At 36.7% G+C, this 26,911-nt stretch overlaps 1 protein-coding gene across 1 annotated transcript in view; it reads left to right on the forward strand.

The window, feature by feature from the left end:
- Positions 1 to 26,911, forward strand: part of KPNA4 (karyopherin subunit alpha 4) — a 60,522-nt gene that overhangs the window by 3,816 nt on the left and 29,795 nt on the right. The window contains exon 2 of the mRNA XM_068986782.1: positions 26,088 to 26,132. Coding sequence (XP_068842883.1) covers positions 26,088 to 26,132 — 45 coding nt within the window. The remainder of the gene's footprint in view (positions 1 to 26,087; positions 26,133 to 26,911) is intronic.

The raw sequence follows: 26,911 nt of genomic DNA on the forward strand, positions 1-26,911 counted from the left end.
AGGTGTAGCTTCTTTTATGTAGTGTGATAGAGGATCATCATTAGTTTGAGATAGTAACCATAGAGAGGGTATGCACAGTTTAACACAGGAAATGGGTAGTGACCAAATTTCAAATTAAAAAATGAGTCAGAATAAAGTAGACCGAGTTCATCTACCTTAAGTTTTAAATGTAGAGAGGTAGAGGGGAGATTCTCTTGTAGACTTTCTAATAAACCTGCATAATTTTTATAGAAGTTCTGAGATTGTCCAGGTTTGAATAGAGCATAAGTTTTGTTAGGTAAATAATTAGATTTTATAAAAACTGCTTTGAGAAAAATGATTACCCTAAAAATAAAAGAATATTAAAATACTACATAATTGGAAACTTATAATTGTCCACGCAACATGAAATATGAAGTCAGCTTGAACTTCAGGAAAGACTTACTTGGTTGGCAAGAGTTTAATAAATTGATCAGCTGTTTTGTTATTTAGAAATGGCCTTGGTGATTTGTTAAACTCTACAGAGTGAAAGGCATTGTTAAGCTATTAAGTCTTGTTAACTTTTAGAGACTGACCTCTCTCATCACAAATCTTGGAACATATTTACTATACTTAAAATAACCACTGTCTAATTTTTCATATAATAGTCCAGGCATGTGACAATATGAAATATCTGATAGAAATATAGTTGGGAATTAAATAATGTCCTTTCTGCCAGCTTTCCTAGTTTATAAGGCAACCAATTTCAGAATTGCTTCATTGGTAATTTTCTTAGCAATATCAAGATCTTTGTTTTTCATAGAGCCTAGTATGTCAGATGTGAATATAACAAGATTGGGAAGAGTTGTAGGAGTAATTTAGCTTTAAAAGAATGAAAATACTTCAGAAAAAAATGCATAGGTAATTTTTAAACATTGATCTCTTGTATCTGATAGTGGTTGTGGGTCCTTAAGGTATTTTTTAATGTTGCTGAAACAGCATTCATCTACTTGAGGCCTATAATAATGAAATGAGAGCTTGTCAAATCTAACCTTGAATGATAATTGTGATACGGTTTAGTTTTGGAACAGAGGAGAAGTTTGATTAAAGAGAACTAACTTCTTCAGCATCTACTGTTTATATACTTTTACTTGTATTCTCGTTTCTCTCAATCATAGAAGTAGGGATTACTATTCATTATGTAAAGAAAAAATGCTAGAGTTACATGACTTGATAGCATAAGATTCAAGGGAATGACTTTAACTCAGATGTTTCAGAGTGAGATCTGTACTATTTGTATTATGTTTAGGACCTCCCTTTAGCTTCTCTCAGCCTTAATACAAGTCTCAAAGTTGATTAAAGCACCTAGTATAGTCCATGGGGTATAATAGGCATTCACTAAGGGTATTTTGTTGTTGTTGTTTTTACCAGAGATATTTTTGGAAATTGTGTTTCATTTGTAGACTTTAAACTAGAGAACACAATCCATTTACTTACAGATCAAATGAAAACAATCTTTATGTTGGCACCTACTAAATAAGGACAAAATATATGTGGTTGTAATGGCCTTAGTTCAGAAATTTTCAGAGCATTGGGTTTCAAGACCCATTTATGCAGTTAAAAATAAGGACCCTCAAAAAGCCTTATTTGCAGGTTTCTATCAATATCAACTTTTACCATTTTAGAAGTTAAACAAGAATTTTTAAAAATATTCATAAGATAGCAATAATAGAGCAGTTTTATATAAACATAAGTTTCCAGCCAAAGAGAACTGATTTTTCAAAATTCTCCAAAATTGGTGAGAAGAAGGGCCATGTTTAACACTTTTCTTGAGTCTCCTTAATATTTGGCTTTAGAAAAGATAGCTGAATTCCCAATTTTTGTGATATACTCTTTTGGTTGAAGTATATGAAGAACTGCCAGTTTCACACAATAGGCATTTGAAAAAGGGAAGAACACTTAATCTTTTTAGATAATTATAAAAATTACTTTGATATACCATATCATACCATATAAGCCCAAGCTTGAAATAATAGTTTCTTTAAAAAGTTAGTTGCTGTATGGAATCTGAAATCACTTAGCAAACTTCTTACTCTTACATTAAAGTTCACTGGTATGTTAAAATCCACTGGTCTGTCTTACACTTGGACAATACTGATTTTGTAACATCATATGTTGGTCATTTGGAAAATATTAGTTCACTGAGTTATGTAGATCTTCCAGATGCAGACACACTTGATTATTCAGTAAAAATTCATAGTTAGCATCACCACATAAGTTCATCAGAAAAATCTTAAATATTGGAAGTCTGTCAAGCTCACAGTGGTAGATAGAAGTTTCCCAAAGTTCTTCTTCACTTTAAAGCTCAAACTTTATCATTAGCAGTGAATACTGAAAGTTGTTTTTCTTGAAGCCATAAGCTCACTTTGCTCATTTTTGTGAAAACATCTGCCAGATACTGAATAGCCATAATTTGTCTGTCAGTTGTTCTTTCAAGTAAAAATGATGTTCCATGAAAAAAGTGGCTAGTTCAATTAGCAACTCAAACAGTCCCACAAATACTTTTTCCTGAGACAGTCATCCTGCTGCAGGCGTATTCTGTAGAAATGGTTTATGTGTGTTCCTCATTTTATCACAAAATTTTAGAAAGAAAAGGCTTTTTTATTTTTTAATAAAAGTAACAATTTTTTTACTGTTTTATCAAGGACATTCTCAAGTGAGCCGCCTTTTTTCTTTTTAACTAAAATACAGTGCTTTACCCACTGCAGTGCAGTACAGTGCAAATGTTAACTGAATAAAAACAAGTGTTAGTAGTAATTTAAGAAAATAGTTTTGCCCTTGTGGACCCTCTGAAAAGGTCCCCAAGGGGCTTGTTGACCACACTTGGAGAATCATTGTCTTTGTGTATTATTGTAGGTTCTGTTATAGGTGATTGTCGCTTTTAATTGATATAAGGCTCTTAAAAGGCTTTATAGTGTCACAGTTAAATAACATGGACTGTGGAGTCACACCTGGATTTGAACCCTAGTTCCTCTGTTCAGTAGTTACGGAAGTTAACTTAATATCTTTAAACTATTTAAATACTTAATATTGCAGGCAGAGTGAATGGTGGCTCTGTTTGTATTAACTTGCTTCATCATACATTACATCCAAATAACCCCCTCCCCCATCTGTGTTCCCTGTCAGAGTAACATTTTGTTTGCAGTTCCTTTTGTGCACCATAATTTAAATTACATCACATAAATTGGAGAAGCCTTCTTTTCCCCTTCATTAGCACTCAAGTGAAAGCCTACTTTCTCCTGCATGCTTAACCAAATGGTCACAAAATTACTGATTTCTGACTTCATTTCTCTAATCCTCTGTTGTAAGTAGGTTTGTAAATAGATAGATTTTGTTAACTGATGGCCCATAAAACTAAATTGAACCAGAAAATAGCTCAGATTTGGTACATATAATGAAAAATGGCTTAAGGCCATAGACATTTGCTGGTACTATAAGATTAGCTTGATTATAAAATGCTAAACTTTTACTGTTTATGTATTATTAGGATAAAATTTGATTAACTATCACTTTTACCCTCAATTTACATTCAATTAATGTAAATTAACATTTTCAATAATGATGTGTTTTGGCAAACCTGAAACTTTTTAATTAACAAAAGTCAGAATCCTAAGATAATGTGGTGTTCCATAATTTGGTGATAGACATTTTTAATATTAGAAAGCAAATTATGTTCTGCTTCAGTTTCCAGTTCTTTAAATGAAAGCTTTAGTTGCCTGGTAACTACTCTTAATACTTGTTTAGTGTTTTTATGGCTGCACCACATGCGGAATCTTAGTTCCCCCACCAGGGAATGAACTCAAGCACCCTGCAGTGGAAGCGCAGAGTCTTAACCACTGGACCACCAGGGAACTACCTTGTTTTAGTTTTTATGGCATGTCTTTTTGGTTCCTTAAAGTAAATGTTACATAAATTTAGTTACAGTAGTTTTATCTATCTGGTTGTATTAAATAACCCTACACTTTTTGCCACCCATCCTGCCTATCTTCCTGTTCCTCTTTAGCCACTTTGAGCTTTTCAGGTCCAGGGGTAAAAAGCAAAATAAAGTTTTGAGATTTTTGAATAATTGTTACATTACTCTGGGTTCTCTAATAGTTATTAAACCCTATATTTTCTGGCTTTCTTTAGAATAGTGACTTTAAATACCATAAACTTTTTCCATAATGTTGATATTAAAAGTTAGGTCTAATAGCTTTAGGCTGAAAAGGCTGTTTTTTTTTAATATTCAGAGCCCAGCTTGAATTAGTTTAAGCACAATGAGGAAATCTGGCTCTTAAAACCCAGTAAGTTCAGAGCTGTAGCTCAGTTTATTAGAGCTCTAATGAAAGTCTAGGGAGGACTCTGATCAAGATTTGATTGCATGCTTGTACCTGAATTTAGTCACTGTGGGCAGAGGAATATGGCTTTGTGATTGGCCAGTATAAAGTCATGTGCCGCAGGCCAGGTGTGTGTGTGGTGTCGGGGGCGGGGGCGGGGGTGGGGGGAGTGGGGGTGGGGATTGATTGGGAAAGGTGTTGGTGTGATGGTTTAGTCGGTAGAGTCGTGTCTGACTCTTTGCACCCTCATGAACTGTAGCCTGCCAGGCTCCTCTGTCCGTAGGATTTCTTGGCAAGAATACTAGAGTGAGTTGCCATTTCCTTCTCCAGGGGATCTTCCTGACTCAGGGATCAAACCCGAAGACCCGCATCTCTTACATTGCAGACACATTCTTTTACTGCTGAGCCACCAGGGAAGCCCCAGTTAAACCACAGGTTTTCCTGAAGAATGAGAGGCCTATCTGTTTTAAGAAAAAAGGAAGAAAAAGCCTATTGAAGACAAGTATAAAGCACTGCCATCCAGTATAGATGTAGTAGAATGGTTTCTTATTTTGCCTGACTTTTATATAGAGATGTTCACAGGTATAGCTACAGATTTGAGTTCATCTTTTTTTTAACATAGATGTTTGTAGAAACTGTTTGTAGTAGCCTCAAATTGGAAACATCTAAACGTTCATCAGCAGGTTAGTGGACAGTCTGTGGTATATACATACACTGGGTTAGCTCATCAATAAAAACAAACGATTGATACAGGCAAAATGTGAATCTAAAAACTATCATGCTGAATGAAATAAGCCAGACCAAAAAAGAATATACACTATAATTTTGACTTCATTTGTTGATCAACTGTTTTCTTAAACACCTTATATCAGTGTTCACATTGTTTTCTCTTAATGTCTTGAATACTTTTTCTCAATTCCCTTTTGTTCCCCAGCTTTAAAATAGTAACAGTATTATCTTTAAATTATGAAAAAGCTTATTTAGGACCAATAAACAAATGCAGTGTGTGATCAACATCATTAATCATTAAGCTGAAAACCATAATGAGATACCACTTCATACCTACTAGTATAGCTGTAAGCAAAAAGATAAACAAGCGTTGGTGATGATGTAGAGAAAGTAGAACCCTCATACATGGCTAATGAGAATGTAAAATGGTTCAGCTACTTTGGAATGCAGTTTGGCAGTTCCTCAAAAAGTTAAACAGTTAACATGTGACCCAGCAGTTCCACTCCTAAGTATAAACCCAAGAGAATTGAAAACAAGTGTCTGCATGAAAAGTTGACCAAGAATGTCTGTAGTAGCATTATCTAAAATAGGCAAAACATGGAAACAACCCAAATATCCATCAACTGATGAATTGATAAACAAAATGTGGTATTTGCATACAGTGGAATATTATTCTACCATAAAAAATAATTTAACTACTGCTGCACATTACTACATGGGTGAACCTTGAAAACATTATGGTACCTGAAAGAAGCCAATTAGAAAAAAATCACATATTCTGTAATTCCAATTATATGAAATGTCCAGGATAGGGAAATCCAGAGAGACCAAGTAGATTAGTAGTTGCCAAGGCCTGGGTTAAGAGGCAAATGAGAATGGCTGCTAATAGGCATGGGGCTTTTTGTGGTGAAGATTATGATCTGGAATTAGATGGTGGTGATTGATGTGCAACTTTGTGAATATACTAAAAACCACTGAATTTTACATTTTGAATAGTAAATTGTGTCATATGTGGTTTATATCTCAGTAAAGTTGTAGCTTAATTAAGAGAAATAAGTAGGAATTACGGCAGCTTTCTACTACCTAAGGGTCATAGATGAACTGTTAGCAGCTCTTTTTCACTTACTTCTTCATCTCCTCTTCCCTGAATTGAATTCATTTGTTCAGCAAATATTTATTTAGTTTCTTTGTCTGAGGTTCTGTTGTAAGTGAGGCTTGAGCAATGAGTAACACAGGCTAAATTCCTCTTCTCATGGTTTTTGCATTCTAGCAGGTCACGATTTCTCAGAGCCCTGCTCTGAACTGACCCTGTGGGGATATTTAGCCACTGTGAGCTAGTGTTGTAGATTGCTTATCTTTCTTTCCTAAACTCAAATTTATAATAAATAATATACCTCAAATTTGAAGAGAAAGAACATCCTAAATGTTTGCCATCCAGTAACTCTTCCCTTGAGATTTATGGAAAAGGTTGACTTTACGAATGAGAAGACCTAGGATTGCATCTCATTAGCTATATGCCATTAGGAAAGCTTTCTCATGTTTTTTTAGCCTCAATTTCTGTAAAATTGAGGGAAATTAATGTAAAATTGATTCTGGGAAAGATTGAAGGCAGAAGGAGAAGAGGGTGACAGAGGATGAAATAGCTGTATGGCCTCACCGATTCAGTGAACATGAACTTGGGCAAACTCCAGGAGATGGTGAGGGACAGGGTGCCCTGGCATGCTGCAGTCTGTGCGGTGGCGAAGAGTCGGACATGACTAGCAACTGAACAACAAATTCTATAAAATTAAAGTCTCACTTTAGTAGATACTTATTTTGAGTAAGCTTTTAAGAATGCAAGGAACAGGGAATTCCCTGGCAATTTAATGGGTAGGACTTGATGCTTTCACTGCTGAGGGCCTCAGTTCAGTCCCTGGTTGGGGAATTATGATTACACAAGCTGCAAGGCACAGCCAAATTAAAAAAAAAACAAACAAGGAACACCCTATTCAGACTATGTCAAATAAGCGTGAGGCATTAGGAAAATTAAGGAACCAGTGGTCACATTATCCAGGATTATTTCGGGTAGGAGTATCTTGGTAGGAATTCCTGGATCTTTGCTCTGCTGCTCTTCTAGCCACTAATTCAGCTGGTAAATTGTATTTTTCCTAGATTCTGACTCTCTTAGTCTTTATGTAACTTCTGTGTTGAATTGCTCAGAGAATATGCTTGCACTAATAAGCTGTGTCCAAACTGAGGCAGATTGTTTTTACTGCTGGCCTGATTATGAATTGGCTTTTCCCTTCACCTCCTCACCTGTCATGTGTAGGGTCAGGGAAAGTGGTGTCACATAAGTAACATCCTTTGCTGATGTTGCAACAACATCCCTGGAAAGAAGTTTCTTTTAGATAATGTTTTAAGTTTGATACTAGTTAATGTCACTCCATTCTTACTTTTCTGTTAACTTTCTCCTCACTGTTAAAATCTTGGGCAAATCATTGTTACCTTGTCATTATCTCATATTCACAGTGGTTGCCTTATTTCTGCTATTGCTCTTTTCTAATTCATAATAAACCAGCGTGATTCTTTCAAAATCAATAAATCCAGTCACACTCCTCTACTTCAGTTGCATCCCACCACATTTAGCTTACAAACTCCTTACTGAGACCTTTAAGGCCTTGCCACATTTGGTGCGTGTCACCTTCTTCTACCTCTCTCTTTTATTATCTCCCCTTACTATTCTCTCATTCATCTTTTAATTTCTCTAACATAGCAATAGTCCTCTCTTCAGGCCTTTTACACATGCCTTTCTGTCAGCACGCCCTCCCCACTCCCTTCACCTTCATCCCCTTTCCTTCACCTGCTTCGTTATTTCTCATCTTTTGAATCTTCAATATCGTTTACCTGAAGAGGCCATCCCTGAACAAGCTGGTTGAAAGTTAAATCCCTCTGTTGTTTTCCTTAAGAATATCTAGCATAATTTGTTAGTGTATTAACTCAGTGTTCATTTCTCCCATCAGTCTGTAAGCTCCCTGAGAGTATGTACCTTGTCTGTTTTGTACACCACTGTCTTCTGAATTCTCATCACAGAGTCTGGCATATAAGTAGCACTTAACAGTATTTCTGGGAATCAAATGAAACTTTATAAACAAAAAGCCATGGACTCTGAAGGTTAAAATTAGCGACTAAATGAAAATTTTTTTTTCAAATCAAGTTAATTTTTTTCTCTTGGAATGGTAATGGCATGGTAATTGTAGAAATTGAAATAGGAAAAATAACATAATCCTCTATAACCTTGCTGCTATTATCTTTTGAAGCGTTTTTTCTTGTGTACATTTTTCAAGTATATTTGGCCTTAATTTGGGTTTGTAGTTAGAATATAGCAAAGTTTTTCAGCCTTGGCACAGTTAGCATCTTCAGCCAGATAATTCTTTGTTGTGGAAAACTTCCCGTTGTAGAATATTTAGCAGTATCCCTTGCCTCTGTCCATTTGATGCCAGTAACATATCCATCTGTTCCCTCCCACCTGCAAGTTGTAAAAAATCAAAATTGTCTCCAGAAATAGCCAAATGTCTCACAAGTGACAAAATCACCTTGGTGAGAACCACTGGAACGTAGTCTTGTGGATATAGAATTAACAAACACTAAGAAGGAACAACATGAAAAGGAAATTGAGAGGCATACCCATTTACAATAGCATTGAAAGGAATAAATTGCTTAGGAATAAAACTAACCAATGAGAAGAAAAACTTTAACATGGGAAACTGTAAAATGTTACTAAAAGAAATTAAAGAGGACACAAATAGAGACATAACTGTATTCATGGATTAAAAGACTTACTATTGTTGAATGTCAGTACTACGCAAAGTGATCTACAGATTTAATGCAATTTCTAGCAAAATCTAAATTGTGTTATTTGTAGAAAAATCCATCTTAAAATTTATATGGAATCTAATGGGCCTAAATAGCCAAAAATAATCTTGGGAAAAAAAGAGATAAAGTTGGAGATGTCATACTTCTTGGTTTTAAAACTTAGTATTATACAAAGCTACAGTAGTGAAAACTGTGGTATTTGCACAAAATCAGGCATATAAACTAGTGGAATAGAATGGGGAGCCCAGAAATAACCCTTGCATATATGGGCACATGATTTTTGGTGAGGGTATCAAGAGCGTTCAATGGACATTCAAAAGATAGTCTTTTCAACAAATGGTGCTGAGAAAATTTGATATCCACAAGCAAAAGAATGAAGTGGGACATTCACCTAACACCATATACAAAAATTAACTCAAAATGTACCAAGGGCATAAATATAAGACAAAACCATAAAACTGTTAGAAGAAAACATAGGACAAAGGCTTCGCGACATGGATTTAGCAGTAATTTCTTGGATATGACACCAAAGGCAGAGGTAACAAAAGAGAAAATAGATAAATTGGATTACATAAAACTTGAAGATTTCTGTACATAAAAGGACCTGGCCAACATAGTGAAAAGGCAGCTGGCAGAATGGGAGAAAATATTTGCATATCTAATATGTGATTAATATCTTGAATATATAAAGAATTCTTCAGTTCAGTTCAGTCGCTCAGTCGTGTCCGACTCTTTGCGACCCCGTGAATCGCAGCACTCCAGGCCTCCCTGTCCATCACCATCTCCCAGAGTTCACTCAGATTCATGTCCATTGAGTCCGTGATGCCATCCAGCCATCTCATCCTCGGTCGTCCCCTTCTCCTCCTGCCCCCAATCCCTCCCAGCATCAGAGTCTTTTCCAGTGAGTCAGCTTTTCGCATGAGGTGGCCAAAGTACTGGAACTTCAGCCCCAGCATCATTCCTTCCAAAGAAATCCCAGGGTTGATCTCCTTCAGAATGGACTGGTTGGATCTCCTTGCAGTCCAAGGGACTCTCCAGAGTCTTCTCCAACACCACAGTTCAAAAGCATCAATTCTATAGCACTCAGCCTTCTTCACAGTCCAGCTCTCACATCCATGCATAACCACAGGGAAAACCATAGCCTTGACGAGACGGACCTAGTCGGCAAAGTAATGTCTCTGCTTTTGAATATGCTATCTAGGTTGGTCATAACTTTTCTTCCAAGGAGCAAGCGTCTTTTAATTTCATGGCTGCAGTCACCATCTGCAGCGATTTTGGAGCCCCCAAAAATAAAGTCTAACACTGTTTCTACTGTTTCCCCATCTATTTCCCATGAAGTGATAGGACCAGATGCCATGATCTTCGTTTTCTGAATGTTGAGCTTTAAGCCAACTTTTTCGCTCTCCTCTTTCACTTTCATCAAGAGGCTTTTTAGCTCCTCTTCACTTTCTGCCATAAGGGTGGTGTCATCTGCATATCTGAGGTTATTGATATTTCTCCCAGCAGTCTTGATTCCAGCTTGTGCTTCTTCCAGTCCAGCGTTCCTCATGATGTGCTCTGCATATGAGTTAAATAAGCATGGTGACAATATACAGCCTTGACGTACTGCTTTTCCTATTTGGAACCAGTCTGTTGTTCCATGTCCAGTTCTAACTGTTGCTTCCTGACCTGCATACAGATTTCTCAAGAGGCAGGTCAGATGGTCTGGTATTCACATCTCTTTCAGAATTAACAACTCGATAATAACAAAAAAACCATTTTTAAATGGACAAAGGATTTGAATAAACATTTCTCCAAGGAAAATAGATACAGATGGTGGTAAAGAATCTGCCTGCCAATGCAGGAGATGCGAGTTTGATCCCTGGGTCAAAGATCCCCTGGAGAAGAAAATGGCAACCCACTCCAGTATTCTTGCCTGGGAGATCCCATGGAAAGAGGACTCTGGTGGGCTGCAATCCATGGGGTCACGAAAAGAGTCAGGGATGACTTAGCAACTGAACAACAAACGTATGGGAAGATTCTCAGCATTACTAATTGTTGAGGAAGTGCAGATCAGAATCACAGTGGAAAACCACCTCATGTCCATTAGAATGACTGCTTAAGGAACAAAATAAGTGTTGATGAAGATGTGGAGAAATTCGTACTCTAGTACACTGTTGCGGAGAATGCAAAATGGTTCAGCCACTGTGGGAAATGATATGATGATTCCTCAAAAAATTAAAAATAGGGTTACTATATGACCCAGCAATTCTACCTCTGGGTTGGGAATATACCCAAAAGAATTGGAAAAGACTTGATATCTGTACACTTGAAATATATATCTGTACACTTAATATCTGTAGCAGCATTATTTATAGTAATCAAAACATAGAAGCAAACCATGTGTTGTTCAGTGGGTGAATGGACAAATAAAATGGGGTATACACATACAATGAAATATTCTGACCTAAGAAGAAAGAAAATTCTAGTACATGTTACAATGTGGATAAAACTTGAGGCCATTATGTTCAGTCACAAAGAGCAAAAATTAATATAATTCCACTTATATTAGGTAAAAGGTGGAGAAGCTCTATACAGTCGCCAAAAATAAGACCGGGAGCTGACTGGCTCAGATCATGAACTCCTTATTGCCAAATTCAGACTTAAGTTGAAGAAAGTAGGGGAAACCACTAGACCATTCAGGTATGACCTAAATCAAATCCCTTATGATTATACAGTGGAAGTGAGAAATAGATTTAAGGGACTAGATCTGATAGAGCGCCTGATGAACTATGGACGGAAGTTCTTGACATTATACAGGAGACAAGGATCAAGACCATCCCCAAGAAAAAGAAATGCAATAAACGCAAAATAGCTCTCTGAGGAGGCCTTACAAATAGCTGTGAAAAGGAAAGATATAAGCATCTGAATGCAGAGTTCCAAAAAATAGCAAGAAGAGATAAGAAAGCCTTCCTCTGTGATCAGTGCAAAGAAATAGAGGAAAACTATAGAAAAGGAAAAACTAGAGATCTCTTCAAGAAAATTAGAGATACCAAGGGAACATTTCATGCAACGATGGGTTCAATAAAGGACAGAAATGGTATGGACCTAACAGAAGCAGAAGATATTAAGAGGGGGCAGGAATACACAGAAGAACAGTACAAAAAAGATCTTCATGGCCCAGATAATCATGATGGTATGATCATTCCCTTAGAGCCAGACATCCTGGAATGCAAAGTCAAGTGGGACTTAGAAAGCATCACTATGAACAAAGCTAGTGGAGGTGATGGAATTCAAGTTGAGCTATTTCAGATCTTAAAAGATGGTGCTGTGCAAGTGCTGCACTCAGTATGCCAGCAAATTTGGAAAACTCAGCAGGGGCCACAGGACTGGGAAATGTCGGTTTTCCTTCGAATCCCAAAGAAAGGCAATGCCAAAGAATGTTCAAACTACTGCACAATTGCACTCATCTCACACGCTATTAAAGTAATGCTCAAAATTCTCCAAGCCAGGCTTCAACAGTACATGAACTATGAACTTCCAGATGTTCAAGCTGGTTTTAGAAAAGGCAGAGGAACCACAGATCAAATTGTCAACATCCGTTGGATCATTGAAAAAGCAAGAGAGTTCCAGAAAAACATCTATTTCTGCTTTGTTGACTTTGCCAAAGCCTTTGACTGTGTGGATCACAACAAACTGTGTATAATTCTTCAAGAGATGGGAATACCAGACCAGTTGGGCTGCCTCTTGAGAAATCTGTATGCAGGTCAGGAATCAACAGCTAGTACCAGACATGGAACAACAGACTGGTTCCAAATCGGGAAAGGAGTACGTCAAGGCTGTATATTGTCACCCTGCTTATTTAACTTATATGCAGAGTATATCATGAGAAACGCTGGGCTGGAAGAAGCACAAGCTGGAGTGAAGACTGCCAGGAGAAATCTCAATAACCTCAGATATGCAGATGACACCACCCTTATGGCAGAAAGCAAAGAAGAGCTAAAGAGGTTCTTGATGAAAGGGAAAGAGAAGAGTGGAAAAGGTGGCTTAAAACTCAGCATTCAGAAAACTGACGTCATGGCATCTGGTCCCATCACTTCATGGCAAATAGATGGGGAAACAGTGTAAACAGTTCCAGATTTTATTTTGGGGGCCTCCAAAATCACTTCTAATGATGACTGTAGCCATGAAATTAAAAGATGCTTGCTCCTTGAAAGAAAAGTTATGACCAACCCAGACAGCATATTAGCAGAGACACTACTTTGCCAACAAAGGTCCATCTAGTCAAAGTTAGGATTTTTCCAGTAGTCATATATGAATGTGAGAGTTGGAGTATAAAGAAAACTGAACGCTGAAGAATTGATGCCTTTGAACTGTGGTGTTGAAGACTCTTGAGAGTCCCTTGCACTGCAAGGAGATCCAACCAGTCCATCCTAAAGGAAATCAGTCCTGAATATTTATTGGAAGGATTGATGTTGAAGCTGAAACTCTTAATAATTTGGCCACATGATGCGAAGAACTGACTCACTGGAAAAGACCCTGGTGCTGGGAAAGATTGAAGGCAGGAGGAGAAGGGGACGACAGAGGATGAGATGATTAGATGGCATCACTGACTCAATGGACATGGGTTTGGGTGGACTCCAGGAGTTGGTGATGAACAGGGAGACGTGGTGTGCTGCAGTCCACAGGGTTGCAAAGAGTCTTGACACGACTAAGTGACTGAAGTGAACTGAACTGAATAATAGCAAAATTCATAGAAACAGAAAGTAATTTAATGGTTGCTGGGGCAAAAAGGAAATAGGGAATTGTTGTTTAGTAGGTATGGAAAGAAGAAAATGAAAGTCGCTCAGTTGTGTTTGACTCTGCAACCCCTTGGATTTATACAGTCCATGGAATTCTCCAGGCCAGAATAGAGGAGTGGGTAGCCTTTCCCTTCTCCAGGGGATCTTCCCAACCCAGATATGGAGTTTTAATTGACATTTTTTAAAATAACTTCATTCTTACAGAAGTGACTAATTTGGGAATATATGTTAAAATGTAATCTACGTCATTGACTACATTGAGAGGAAGAACCGGTATTTACACAAATTTAGTCTTTTCCTAAACTAGTGTGACCTACTCAGAAATAAGAATGCCTGCACAGTCACTTAAGAGAACAAGGACGGGCTGGGGAGTGAGGTTTATTTTCATTTGAAGAAATCTGTGTTTTGTAGAGACCAGAGCTCACCTTTAAAAGTTCTGTGACTTACTCACATACAGTACTGTAGCACAGTAAAGGAGATGTGGATTAGAAGCTTTTAAGTTCCCAGAAATGGCAGTAAAGGATAACAGGAACAGACCAGAATTCATAGTAGATTTGGGGTGCAGGTATTGTTTCTATGATGTTGAGCCATATTACAAAGTAAGTATACAATAATCTGATGGTTCTCAGTCATCATCTTATTTTCCCTAAAACCAGCATTTGACATAGTTAATTGTGTATGTGTCCTTGAAAAAATAATTTTTTTACTTGATTCCAGATTTGCACAGATTCCTATTTTCTTCTGTCTCACTGAGTCTTAGTCTTCTACCCCTTAGAGTGCCTGAAGCTGTGTTCATTCCATAGATAATTATCAGATCACCTAGTTTTAAATACAGTTTATACACAGCCAGCTTTTTAAGTTGATGTTTTTAGTCCTAACTTCTTCCTTGAACCCTCTGCTCAATTGACTGCTTGATGTCTCATTTTGATTAATTACAAGCATGTTCAGCTTAGCATTTTCAAAAGTGATATTACCCTCTAAACCTGCTCATCATTCAGTCTGCCCCATCTCGGTAAATGGTAGTTCTGTCTTCGACTTACTTGGACCAGAAACCTTCTAGCTCTTATTGTTTCCTCTCTTCCCAGTCTTATCCATCCCATTAATTAGCACATTTGTAGGTTCAGTCTTCAGAATCCACATCTCATGATCTCCACTGCTGTGCTCCAAACTATCATCTTTTACTGGAATTCTATAGCTATGGTATATTCCCAACACAGTAGCTGGAATGATTCTATTCCTGTCCGTATGTCTCCCTTTGCTCAAAACCCATCAGTGACTTTCTGCCTCACTAAGTAAATGCCAAAATCTTTACAGTGGCCACCATTTCCTGCTCCTTAATTCATTGCATATCAGCCAGCTGGACTCTTTGCTTTTCTTTCCTCTCATGTCATTTTTTATTTGCTAATTCCTCTGCCTTGAATACTTTCTGCCAAATTACCCACATGGCTTGCTCACTCATCTTAAGGTCTTTACTTAAAAATAGCCCCCTTCTTGACTTTATATTTTTTCTCTATAATATTTTTCACTATCTAACATACTATGTATTTTAGTTTTTATTCATTGTCTTTCCCACACTAGGTTCCATGAAGACGAGATTTGTGTCCTTTTGTTCCCTGCTATGTCCTTAACTCTGAAAACAGTTTGTGGTACATAGTGATCAGTAAACATTTGTTGAGTGAATGACTGGCTTTCTGTGTAGATGTACACATCTGTTTAGTATGGGAACATTATTAGAGTTAATGTTTCTCAAATGATGTTTTAGTGAAGTAATTCAGTGATTTGCCTTCTAGTGAAGTTTTTCTGTTGGCAGTGTGAAAATCTTTGAACTTTAGTTCACAAAGAAAAATTACTATTTTGAAAATACTGAGGAAAAAGAAGGAAAAGTAGCTTATTTGAAGAGAGATGCCACAGAAGCAGACCTAGAATGAAAAAGTAGTATGATCTAGTATAAAGAACATTGGTCTGAGACCAGGATAATCTGAGCTTATTGTTCTTGGACAAGTCGTTGTATAAAATGAGACAGTTGATTTCTATTTTTTCCAGTTGTAAAATCCTATAATGCTTTTTGTGTAGATTTTTCTGTAACAAAACCATGACTTTGATTATATTCATGCGCTATACAAGGAAAATACTCCTTAATCTCTTAGATCCCTCATATTTTATTTTAATCAGATGCTGTTTTGTAAGTGGAAAAAACTAATTGGTTTTCTCATCTGAGAATGCAACAAATAAGCAGAGAAGGCAGATTTAACTCAGCAGTGTGATAAGCTTAGGTTCTGTTGACTTTCTTAACTTGGTTGAACCTTGTTTAGATTCCTGTTCATCATAATTTTTTCCACTGTCTTTGCCATATGTTAAGTTCTCTTCAGCCTGTCAGTCACTTCCTGAAATTTTATTTCTTCTATAAAGTACTCAAAACCTTTGAAGAGAAATGATCATTCTTGCCAGGATTTGATCAGTCTCATTATAAAAGAGAAGGGAGTACTTTCCCTTTTGCTCATGTAAAATTTGAATATGTATGTGTTTGGTATAACATGTCTCTCTCTGCATTGTCATTAATCACTTTCTGTGTGATTCTGTAAGTTTACCTTGCAGCATTTCCCATCTTTTGAGAGGGTTGGTTTTATGTGTCTCACCAAACTTGTCATTTCTTAACCTTTTTTCTTTCCCTACCAAATATGGGACTAGTAGCCATATACTGATAAAGTAGTTTAGTCATATTATAGCAACCCATCTTGGGAGAAGACATATATGTATTCATATGTTTTCTCTTCTGCTATGTGTGTGTATACACCTCTTGTACAAGATGTTGTGCTTAGTTGCTCAGTTTTGTCCAACTCTTTGTGACCCCGTGGACTGTAGCCCACCAGGCTCCTCTGTCCATGGGATTCTCCAGGCAGGAATATTGGAGTGAGTTGCCATGCTGTCCTCCAGGGAATCTTCCCAACCCATAGATTGAACCCAGGTCTCCCGCATTGCAGGCAGATATTTTACTGTCTGAGCCACCAGGGAAGCCCCTTGTACAAGATCAGTTCAGTTCAGTTACTCATTCATGTCTGACTCTTTTGCAACCCCATGGACTGCAGCATGCCAGGCGTCCCTGTCCATCACCAACTCCCGGACCTTACTCAAACTCATGTCCATTGAGTCAGTGATGCCATCCAACCATCTCATCCTCTGTTGTCCCCTTCTCCTCCCACCTTCAATCTTTCCCAGCATCAGGGTCTTTTCCACTGAGTAAGTTCTTTACATCAAGTGGCCAAAGTATTGGAGTTTCAGCTTCAGCATCAGTCCTTGCAACGAATATTCAGGACTGATTTCCTTTAGGATGAACTGGGACTCTCAAGAGTCTTCTCCAATACCACAGTTCAAAAGCATCAATTCTTTGGTGCTCAGCTTTCTTTATAGTCCAGCTCACATCCATACATGACTACTGGAAAAACCATATCCTTGACTAGACAGACCTTTGTTGGCAAAGTAATGTCTCTGCTTTTTAATATGCTCTCTAGGTTGGTCATAGCTTTTCTTCCAAGGAGCAAGCATCTTTTAGTTTCATGGCTGCAGTCAACCACCTGCAGTGATTTTGGAGCCCCCCAAAATGAAGTCTGTCACTGTTTCTATTGTTTCCCCATCTGTTTGTCATGAAGTGATGGGACCGGATGCTATGATCTTAGTTTTCTGAATGTTGAGCTTTAAGCCAACTTTTTCACTCTCCAGTCTGTTGCTCCATGTCCAGTTCTAACTGTTGCTTCTTGACCTGCATATAGATTTCTCAGGGGGCAAGTCAAGTGGTCTGCTATTCCCATCTCTTTAAGAATTTTCCAGTTTGTTATGATCCACACAGTCGAAGGCTTTAGCGTAGTCAATATAGCAGAAGTGTATATTTTTCTGGAACTCTCTTGCTTTTTCAATGATCCAGTGGACTTTGGCAGTTCGATCAAGTGAATTTGATTCACTTGTACAAGATAGGTGAATATAGAAAACTTCAGAAATTCAACTTTTTTGTATTCTTCTTACCTTTATTTTCTGACTTTTCCAAATATAACTTTTGAATTTAATCTATTTCCTTATTTGAATATTGAGTAAATAATGAAACTCTAATGTCTTTCCTTAGAGTTTACATTCATGTACTAATAAATTTCAATGCTTACAATTTAGATGTGGATCATTTTAAAGTATAGTATCTGTAGGTTAGAATTGTTTCTTAAAACTGCTCCAAAAACTTGCCAAGCTTTCATGTGGCCTCCTACTATGAATTTACTTTTAAACTTCTCTTGTACTGAATCTGCATTCATCTTTATACTTGGCAGAGATAAGAACTTGATTCTGCTTGTGAAGACTTGCCTATCACTAGTAGTGCTAATAAGAACTTTTCTCTCATACTGCTCCTATTATTTATCACTGAGAAATAAGTCCACAGAGGAAGCATTTAGTGTTAAGCATTTAACTTTTTATTGTAAAGTTGAAATGTGAACTTGCAATTTATTGCTAGGAAATAAATAAGCACCGTAATGACTGCTGCTGCAGAGATCAACAGGTGGAAGTGAGAAGAGGAGAAATAGGTAAAGAATGGAAGACAGATTTTTTATAGTTATTTTATCTTTCACATTCAATTTACTGCATTTATTGGGTTAAAGAGCTGTTGTCCTTATGGAGTATGTTTAGGATGTAATGGTTATTGAGGTTGAAAACAGTAGTAACTCACTTTTCCCTGAAATGTTGTGTAGGTCAGTGTTTCCTGTCATGACTGATTTAACTTCTTGCCTACCTTTCTGTTCGTGGCTTCTCATGTTCTTCAACAGATCTTGCACATGACATCTTTTATGCATCTCTGTTTTTGTATATGCTGTATTTTCTACCTGGAATGCCTGTCTGTAACCAAATTTCAATTCAATCTTAAAGATTCAGTTTATACTTCATCTTTATTACATAGTCTTCCTGCTGCTCAGATCAGTTTGCATGTTATAACACATTGCATATATTTAAATGAATAAAGTCAAGTAACCTGTTTGGAATGGTGTTTGGCACCCAATGTTTGCTAAATGTTAGGCCTTATTACTATTTTATTAAATCATATTTCTCTGCCATAAGAATACTAGCTTCTTAAGGCCATGGATATACTATGTCCAGTCCATCTTTGTATTTCTAGTGCTTGGCATATAGATGATTAATAAATATTTGGATGGTTGAGTGTATGCTTTTTAGCAGGCTTAAAGTGGTCATTCAGTAGAATCCATGTTGTGGGGAGGATGTGTGTGTGTTTAACTTTTTAAAAATTACTGGGATATAGCTTACTTTGCATAAACCTCATCCATTTTAGGTGTACAATTTAATTATTTATAGCAGATTTTCAGAGTTGTGCTGACTATCACAATCCTGTTTTAAAATATATTTCATCTCTTCACAAAATATCTTACGCTGATAAGTTTTTTTATTCTTTTTCTTTCTTGTGCTATTACCTAACCATCAATATTCTAGGGTAAAAATGACAGGCTAGATGATGTAAAGTCAAAGAATTATATTCGTTATCTCTTGAATGACTAACTTTAGAATTTTCTTTAAACATTTAAGTTTCATACAGTATGTTGTTATACTACCATATCTTAGATTAATACCAGTGACTGGATTTCCCTGGTGGCTCAGATGGTAAAGCGTCAGCCTACAGTGCGGGAGACCCAGGTTCGATCCCTGGGTCAGAAAGATCCCCTGGAGAAGGAAATGGCAACCCACTCCAGTACTCTTGTCTGGAGAATCCCATGAATGGAGGAGCCTGGCGGGCTACAGTCCATGGGGTCGCAGAGTCGGACACGACTGAGTGGCTTCACTTTAGATTAATAGTTTTTAAAGAAAACTGTACATTGATAAAGGTGACTTAGAAATTAAATAGCCATGAATTAGAAAGAAAGTACTATACCCTACACCCCATTAGAGCAGAGAAAGTATTTAATCCCTAGAACCTAGCTCAGTAATGGACATACAGTAATTATTTGTTAATTTTAAGAACCACATTCCTTCTAAATGAAAGTTCTGTGTTCTCTAAGATTCACTTGTTTGAATTTTTTGGCAATTTCTTGTCCCCTTTTGCCTGAATTTAGAACTTTGAAGCTGTATTATGAGCAAAAAAATACAGAAATTCTGGGTGATTAGATCAGCCTGAACTCTATCTACTCTTTTTTGGGGGAGGAGGGGTGGAGGGAGGCACCCTCTACAGGCTTTGTCCTTTAGATAGTCTTTGGCCTATAAATAAGCCTTTGGCCAGTTTGGCAGCCTTTTGGAATTCTGATTGACAGCTTACTGCATCAGTGTAAATCATGTGACTCCATAACTATTATGTTTGTATGTAGTGTGTAAAAAACTGCTCTTTAGAATAAGTTAAAATTTAGAAAAAGAAACTTTATGTATCCCTTTCATGTGACCTCAGGGAAAAGAATCCTTGATTTGAGATGGGGTTGTGATTTGTAAATATCTAATATTACTTTTAAGACATTTGTTTTTTTTGCAATTAAAAAAAAAAAAATGGTAAATGCTACCAGACTGGCGCATGGGATGTCTTTCTACTATTTCATTCAGTTGTCTCTTTACCTCAATCATTCTCTTAAATAAAAAAATCTCTTTTGCTTTATTATGAAAAAAATTGTCACTTCTCTTATTTTGTGTGTTTCTATGGCTAGTAATAGCCCAAAGCTTATGTCATAACTGTAGTACTAAATTAGTTTGATAAATCCTTTAGTAGTGGTTCAAATTATCAGAAACTCTAAATTTAATAAATAAGATAGATTAAAATGAGGGGAAATTTTGTGTATATATAGCAGTTGTTTAGGATTTATTAATAGCTTGCTTTATTAAAAAGAAGTTACAGCCCGTTGATTATACCTTAATCCCACTTCTTTAAACGGGATGAGAAAGCAGACTAGAAATAATCTCTGTCCCTCAGAAGTCTGCCTTTTCCTGGACAAACCTTAGTACATTTTGCAGGTTTTATTTTCAGTATGTAAGACATAGGGCATTGTGTTTTGTTACTGTTTACTTGAGTTGTTTATTGTTTTAGTATTGTGATACAGTGAAAAGCCCATTGTCTTGATAGTGGTGCTTCTGCTTTAGAATGAACCATTGGCTCTAAAAACTGGCTTGAACTCTATTTGACTTGTGGGAGACAGTATCGCTTAGTGGTTAATTGGCTATGTATGAAACTCTGAATTTTGGGCCTCCCTGGTGGCTCAGACAGTAAAGGATCCTTTACTGCCTGAAATCCAGGAAATGTGGGTTCTATCCCTGGGTCAGGAAGATCCTCTGGAGAAGGAAATGACTACCCACTCCAGTATTCTTGCCTGGAGAATCACATAGACAGAGGAGCCTCGCGGACTGAAGCCCATGGGTCAAAAAGAGTCAGACCCAGTTGAGTGACTAAGCATGCACACAGGCTCTAAATTGTAATACTGGGTGTCACAGTTCTAGCCATGTAGCCTTGGTCAAGTAATTTAACTTTTCTAAGCCTCAGTTTCCTTATTTGCAAAAAGAAAGATTTCTTCTTCTTACCTCTGAAGGCTGTAATGATTGAACCATGGTGAATATTGAACGTCTTATCATAATATTTGGCCAATTGTTTTTACTCATTTGCAGCATACTATACAATACTAATACTTATTAGTATTTTCAGTTGTCATATTTTTAAATTCCATAGCTTTACCAAAGCTCAAATGATCACTTAAACAAAGATGGGATAAATTGATTTGGTCAAAAATGAGGTAAAGATTTCCACACATTTAAGATCAGTACATTTTGAGAAGGAATAATATTTATTCCTCATGTTATTCCTAATATATAGAACATATATTCTAGGGGAGGAAGGGGACAATAAGCAAAAAAAGTTTTACATAGTATATTAAAATGTTGTAAGGGCCATGGAGAAAAATAAGACGGAGAAGCCCAGTACCCAGATATATAGATGTATAGTTGCTGGATAGTTAGGAAGAGGAAGACCTCATCATGGAGGTGACATTTGAAGCACTCGAAGATGAGTGAACACTGCAGATATTGAGGGAAGAGCATTACAGCCTGAGGATATAACAATAGCAATAATAAGTAGTGCACTATGTGCCAGAAATTTTATGTACTTTATATGTGTTTGTTTAATCCTTACAGTAATCCTTTGATGTAGGTATTTTTGTTACTGTTCTTCAGTTGCTAAGTCATGTCCAACTCTTTTGCAATCCCATGCACTGGAGCCTGCCAGGCTCCTCTGTCCATGAGATTTCATAGGCAAGAATACTAGAGTAGATTGCCATTTCCTTCTCCCAGGAATCTTCCCGACCCAGGGATTGAACCCTTGTCTCCTGCATTGGCAGGTGGGTTCTGTACCACTGAGCTACCACACAAGCCCATAGATGGGTTTTTTTGTGTGTGTGTGTTTTTATTAATCCCCATTGTATAGATGAGGAAACTGAGGCATGGTAACAAGTATTATGGCTGAAAATTAAACCCAATCAGTTTATTTCTAAAGTCCATTTTCTTGTAGTTGCTATATGGTATGTTAGAAAATGCCTTGAAGAGAGAATTTCCAGTGTGTTAGAAGAATAGTGAAGTTAGTGAGGATACAGCAGAATGGATGGAGAGAATCATAGGAGTTGAGATATAGGAGGTGGTAACCAGGGAGGGGATGAGATGGGAATGCTGAAGCCATTGCCGTGATTTGGCATCTACTCCAAAGTGGAAAACCATTGGGTGGTTTTGAAGAGGGGAGTAAAATGATCTGATTGACTTTTTAGAAAGGGTTTCTTTACTGAGTCTTTCTTCCCATGAAGTCTATGGGTAGAATTCAAGAAAACCTGGGAACTTAGAAAAAAAAAAAGAGCATCCTTGTTTTCACGTAACTTTCTAACTGAAAGAGTATTTCATTCAGTTAATAATGTAGCCAATAAACCTCCATATTTATTAAAGTAACCTGTGATTTTTGTTACCACCTATAAAAATCAGTTTTGTTGCAAGATATCCTGAAATACCATTCATGATCATTACTTTGAAAGTATAGTAATTATTATGGAACTGCTAGTTTCCATTTGATATGACAATGAAGCATATGTATTACAGTTTGTTGTTTCATGTTTTCTATATTTTGGGAACAATACGTTTAATTGGCTTTTTTTGTAATAGTCCATATTTCATTTCTATATTTAAAACCGCTATCTAAGTTCCGGAGAATAGCAGGGAGGATAAGAAAGCCCTAAGTGAGCAGTGCAAAGAAATAGAGGAAAACAATAGAAAGGGAAAGACTAGAGATCTCTTGAAGAAAATTGGAGCTACCAAGGGAACATTTGGACAGAAATGGCAAGGACCTAACAGAAGAAGAGATTAAGAAGAGATGACAAGAATACACAGAACTATACAAAAAAAGGTCTTAGTGACCCAGATAATCACAATGGTGTGGTCACTCGTCTGGAGCCAGACATCCTGAAGTGTGAAGTCAAGTGAACCTTAGGAAGCATTATTACAAACAAAGCTAGTGGAGGTGATGGAATTTCAGTTGAGCTATTTTAACATCCTAAAAGATGATTTAATGACATGCTGCACTCAGTATGTCAGCAAATTTGGAGAACTCAGCAGTGGCCACAGGACTGGAAAAGGTGAGTTTTCATTCCAGTCCCAAAGAAGGGCAATACTGTATGATTGTGCTCATTTTACGTGTTAGCAAGATAATGCTCAAAATCCTTCAAGCTAGGCTTCAGCAGTACATGAATCAAGAACTTCCAGATGAACAAGCTGGGTTTAGAAAAAGCAGAGGAACTAGAGATCAAATTGCCAACATCTGTTGGGTCATAGAAAAGGCAAGAGAATTCCAGAAAAACATCTACTTCTGTTTCATTGACTCCACAAAAGCCTTTGACTGTGTGGATCACAACAAACTGTGAGATGGGAATACCATACCACCTGACCTGCCTCCTGCGAAACCTGTGTGCAGGTCAGGAAGCAACAGAACTGGACATGAAACAACAGACTGGTTCATAATTGGGGAAAGACTATGTCAAGGCTGTATATTGTCACCCTGCTTATTCAACTTCTATGCAGAGTACATCATGTGAAATGCTGGGCTGGATGAAGCACAAGCTGGAATCAAGATTGCTGGGAGAAATATCAATAACTGCAGATATGCAGATGACACCACTCTTATGGCAGGAAGCAAAGAGGAACTAAAGAGCCTCTTGATAAGGGTGAAAGAGTGAAATAGCTGGCTTAAAACTCAACATTAGCCTCCGATTAAAATAAATAAATTTATATTTTTTTAAAAAAGAAAAAACTCAACATTTCCAAAAGCTAAGATCATGGCATCCAGTCCCATCAGTTCATGGCAAATAGATGAAGAAGCAATGAAAATAGTGACTGATTTTATTTTCTTGGGCTCCAGAATTACTGGTGACTGCAGCCGTGAAATTAAGACACTTGCTTCTTGGAAGAAAAGCTATGATAAACCTATACAGTGTGTTAAAAACCAAAGACATCACTTTGCCAGCAAAGGTCTGTATAGTCAAAGCTGTGTTTTTTTCCAGTAGTTGTGTACAGATGTGAGAGTTATTAGACCATAAAGAAGGCTGAGCACTGAAGAACTGATGCTTTTTAATTGTGGTGCTGAAGACGACTTTTGAAAATCTCTTGGACTGCAAGGAAATCAGAGTGGTCAGTCCTAAAAGAAATCAGTCCTGAATATCCATTGGAAGGACTGATGCTGAAACTCTTATACTTTGGCCACCCGATGCCAAGATCCAACTCAAAAGCCCCTGATGCTGGGAAATATTGAGAGCAGGAGGAGAAGGGGGCCACAGAGAATGAGTTCGTTGGATTGCCTCACCAACTCAGTGGATGTGAATTTGAGCAAACTCAAGGAGATACAGGACAAGAAAGCCTGGCACAGTTCATAGGGTCGTAAAGAGTCAGACACGACTTAGCAACTGAGTAACCGCAACAGTCTGAGAAGGTGGCCATTGATTGCACTAGGCTGCCAAAGAAGTCTGTGGCACACAAAAATCAAGACTCCCTATGAGGATTACTTTGGTTGCTGTGATAATAATGGACTGGAAGAAAGATGGAGAGCGAGTACAGAGAGAGGGATGCAAGTTAGGAGTTGCAGTTATCTAGAGGAGAGATAATGGTGAGTTGGATCAGAGAGTGGCAGAGAAATCATCATATGTAGTTGTATTTCAGAAAAGTTTTTGATGATTGAACCAATATGATTTGCTAACAAATTGAGTGTATAATATGAGAGAAAAAGAAGAATTAGGGATGGCTTTAATATATAATTTGATCTGTGCAACTGGAAGGATGGAGTTGCCATTTGCTGAAATTCTCTTTGAAATTATTAATAGACCTGGAGTATTGGATATATTGCAAATTTTTAAACAGTAACATAAAGCTTATAAAAATACAAAAATACTAAGGGTAAAAGAACTCATAATCTCACCCTCATATGAACCATGTGAGATGGGGTAGAACATATGTTTAACTGTTAAAGGTCAAAAGTTTTGGTTTCAGATATGTTTGATGTATTTATTAGACATTTTAACTATTACTTCATGAATTGCTCTCTCCACTTAATATGTCTTGGCATATGCAGTTATTAGAAAGAATGAGGCGGTCCTATATATAATGTGAATTGGTATCGTTTCTGAATGTCTGAATGTTTTACAGTGAACATGTATCCATGTGTTAGGTAACTTTAAAGTGAGAAAAAAACGTTAAAAAACAGAATGGTTACAATATGTGATAGAATAATTATGTGCTTCTTCGGAAGAATAAAATATATCTGCATATACCATCATGAAAGATCTTCCAGATCTTTAAATAAATAAAAATAAGGTAAAGAACAGAATAAGTGTATCAGAATCATAGTAAACCTAGCTAAGTGTATTTTTAAAGAAAGAGGCTGTGAATTGTCAGGAAGGTTTTCACCCCCTCCCCCACCCTCCTTTTTTAAAGCAATTCAGTTTACTAACCTTGTACATATATTCCTTTTTAAATAGGGGGTTCATATGGCAGTGAGATTACCTTGTACATATATTACTTTTTAAATAAGGAATTCTTACAGGGGGTGAGATTATGGATTATTCTTTGTACCTTTATGTTTTTAATAATTCCTGTGTTACAGTTTCAAACTTTTATGATATATCCAATATTATAGTTGCAGTAATAATTTCAAAGAGATTTTCAGTATTGAAGAATGTGAATATGAAATGAAGATAGGAAATCATCATATAATCTTTATTAGGAGTAGAATATAACTTTATATATATGACTAGAAGGAAAGATTAGGGGGTGTACATCAAAGTGTTAATAGCAGTTTTCTCTGGGTGATGGAATTTGAGGTGATTTTTTTTTTTAAACAATTTTCTTTAATTTCTTGTAGACTATGAGAAGACAACGAAATGAAGTTGTAGTTGAATTAAGAAAGGTGAGTCTGATTAATATTGTGTACTTTCAAGTATAATTACAGCAGCCATATATAGAGAAATTAGCAAATGTATATGAATCTCAAGTGCTTAAATGAGTGTTTCTTTTTTCTTTGAAAATGGAGATATTGACTAAATTTGACAACTGTTGAAGTTGGCAAGGTGCATTTTGTCAACTATCTAAAATAGAGGTAAACATTATCTAACAGTTTTTTCTTCTGTAATTTTAAATGGTTTATGTAAGGTATATGTCATAGTTATACTAAATAGTTTTGCTATTTACAATAATTTACTCCATAAAAGGAGCTTGGTATTTAAAAATTTTGTCAACTTTTCAAGTATTAAAGTAGGTTAGTTGAGAATATATTTTAAAATTTGTCCTGAACATTTTAGTGAAATTCAAGTGGCCCTTAATTTTTGTAAGACATTGTTAATTTTTGTCTGATTTTTGAACTGCCAACTTTTGCTTTGACTTTGCTTTTAGGTGATAAAGAGGAGCTCCCAGATGATGTATAAAATGGTTCAGTACTTTTAAATAAATATGTATGTTTGGTTCTGGCTTAAACTCTATTCTTATCTTTTTTTAATCAAATTAGTTTTTTTTCGTTTTTGTTTTTAGTTTGTTTTTACATTGTTCACAGTTCATTAAAAATGTAATGTTTGGAGTTTGGGGGCTCAAATAGGTGTTGCTTACATGTTTAATTCACAATTTGGTTTAATTGTCTGCATTTGCATTTTACTTTGAAAAGTCACTTTATTTTTTGTAGGCACAGGATTGTCT

Source organism: Capricornis sumatraensis, chromosome 1 (genome assembly GCF_032405125.1).
Source record: "Capricornis sumatraensis isolate serow.1 chromosome 1, serow.2, whole genome shotgun sequence".
Classification (NCBI taxonomy): domain Eukaryota; kingdom Metazoa; phylum Chordata; class Mammalia; order Artiodactyla; family Bovidae; genus Capricornis; species Capricornis sumatraensis.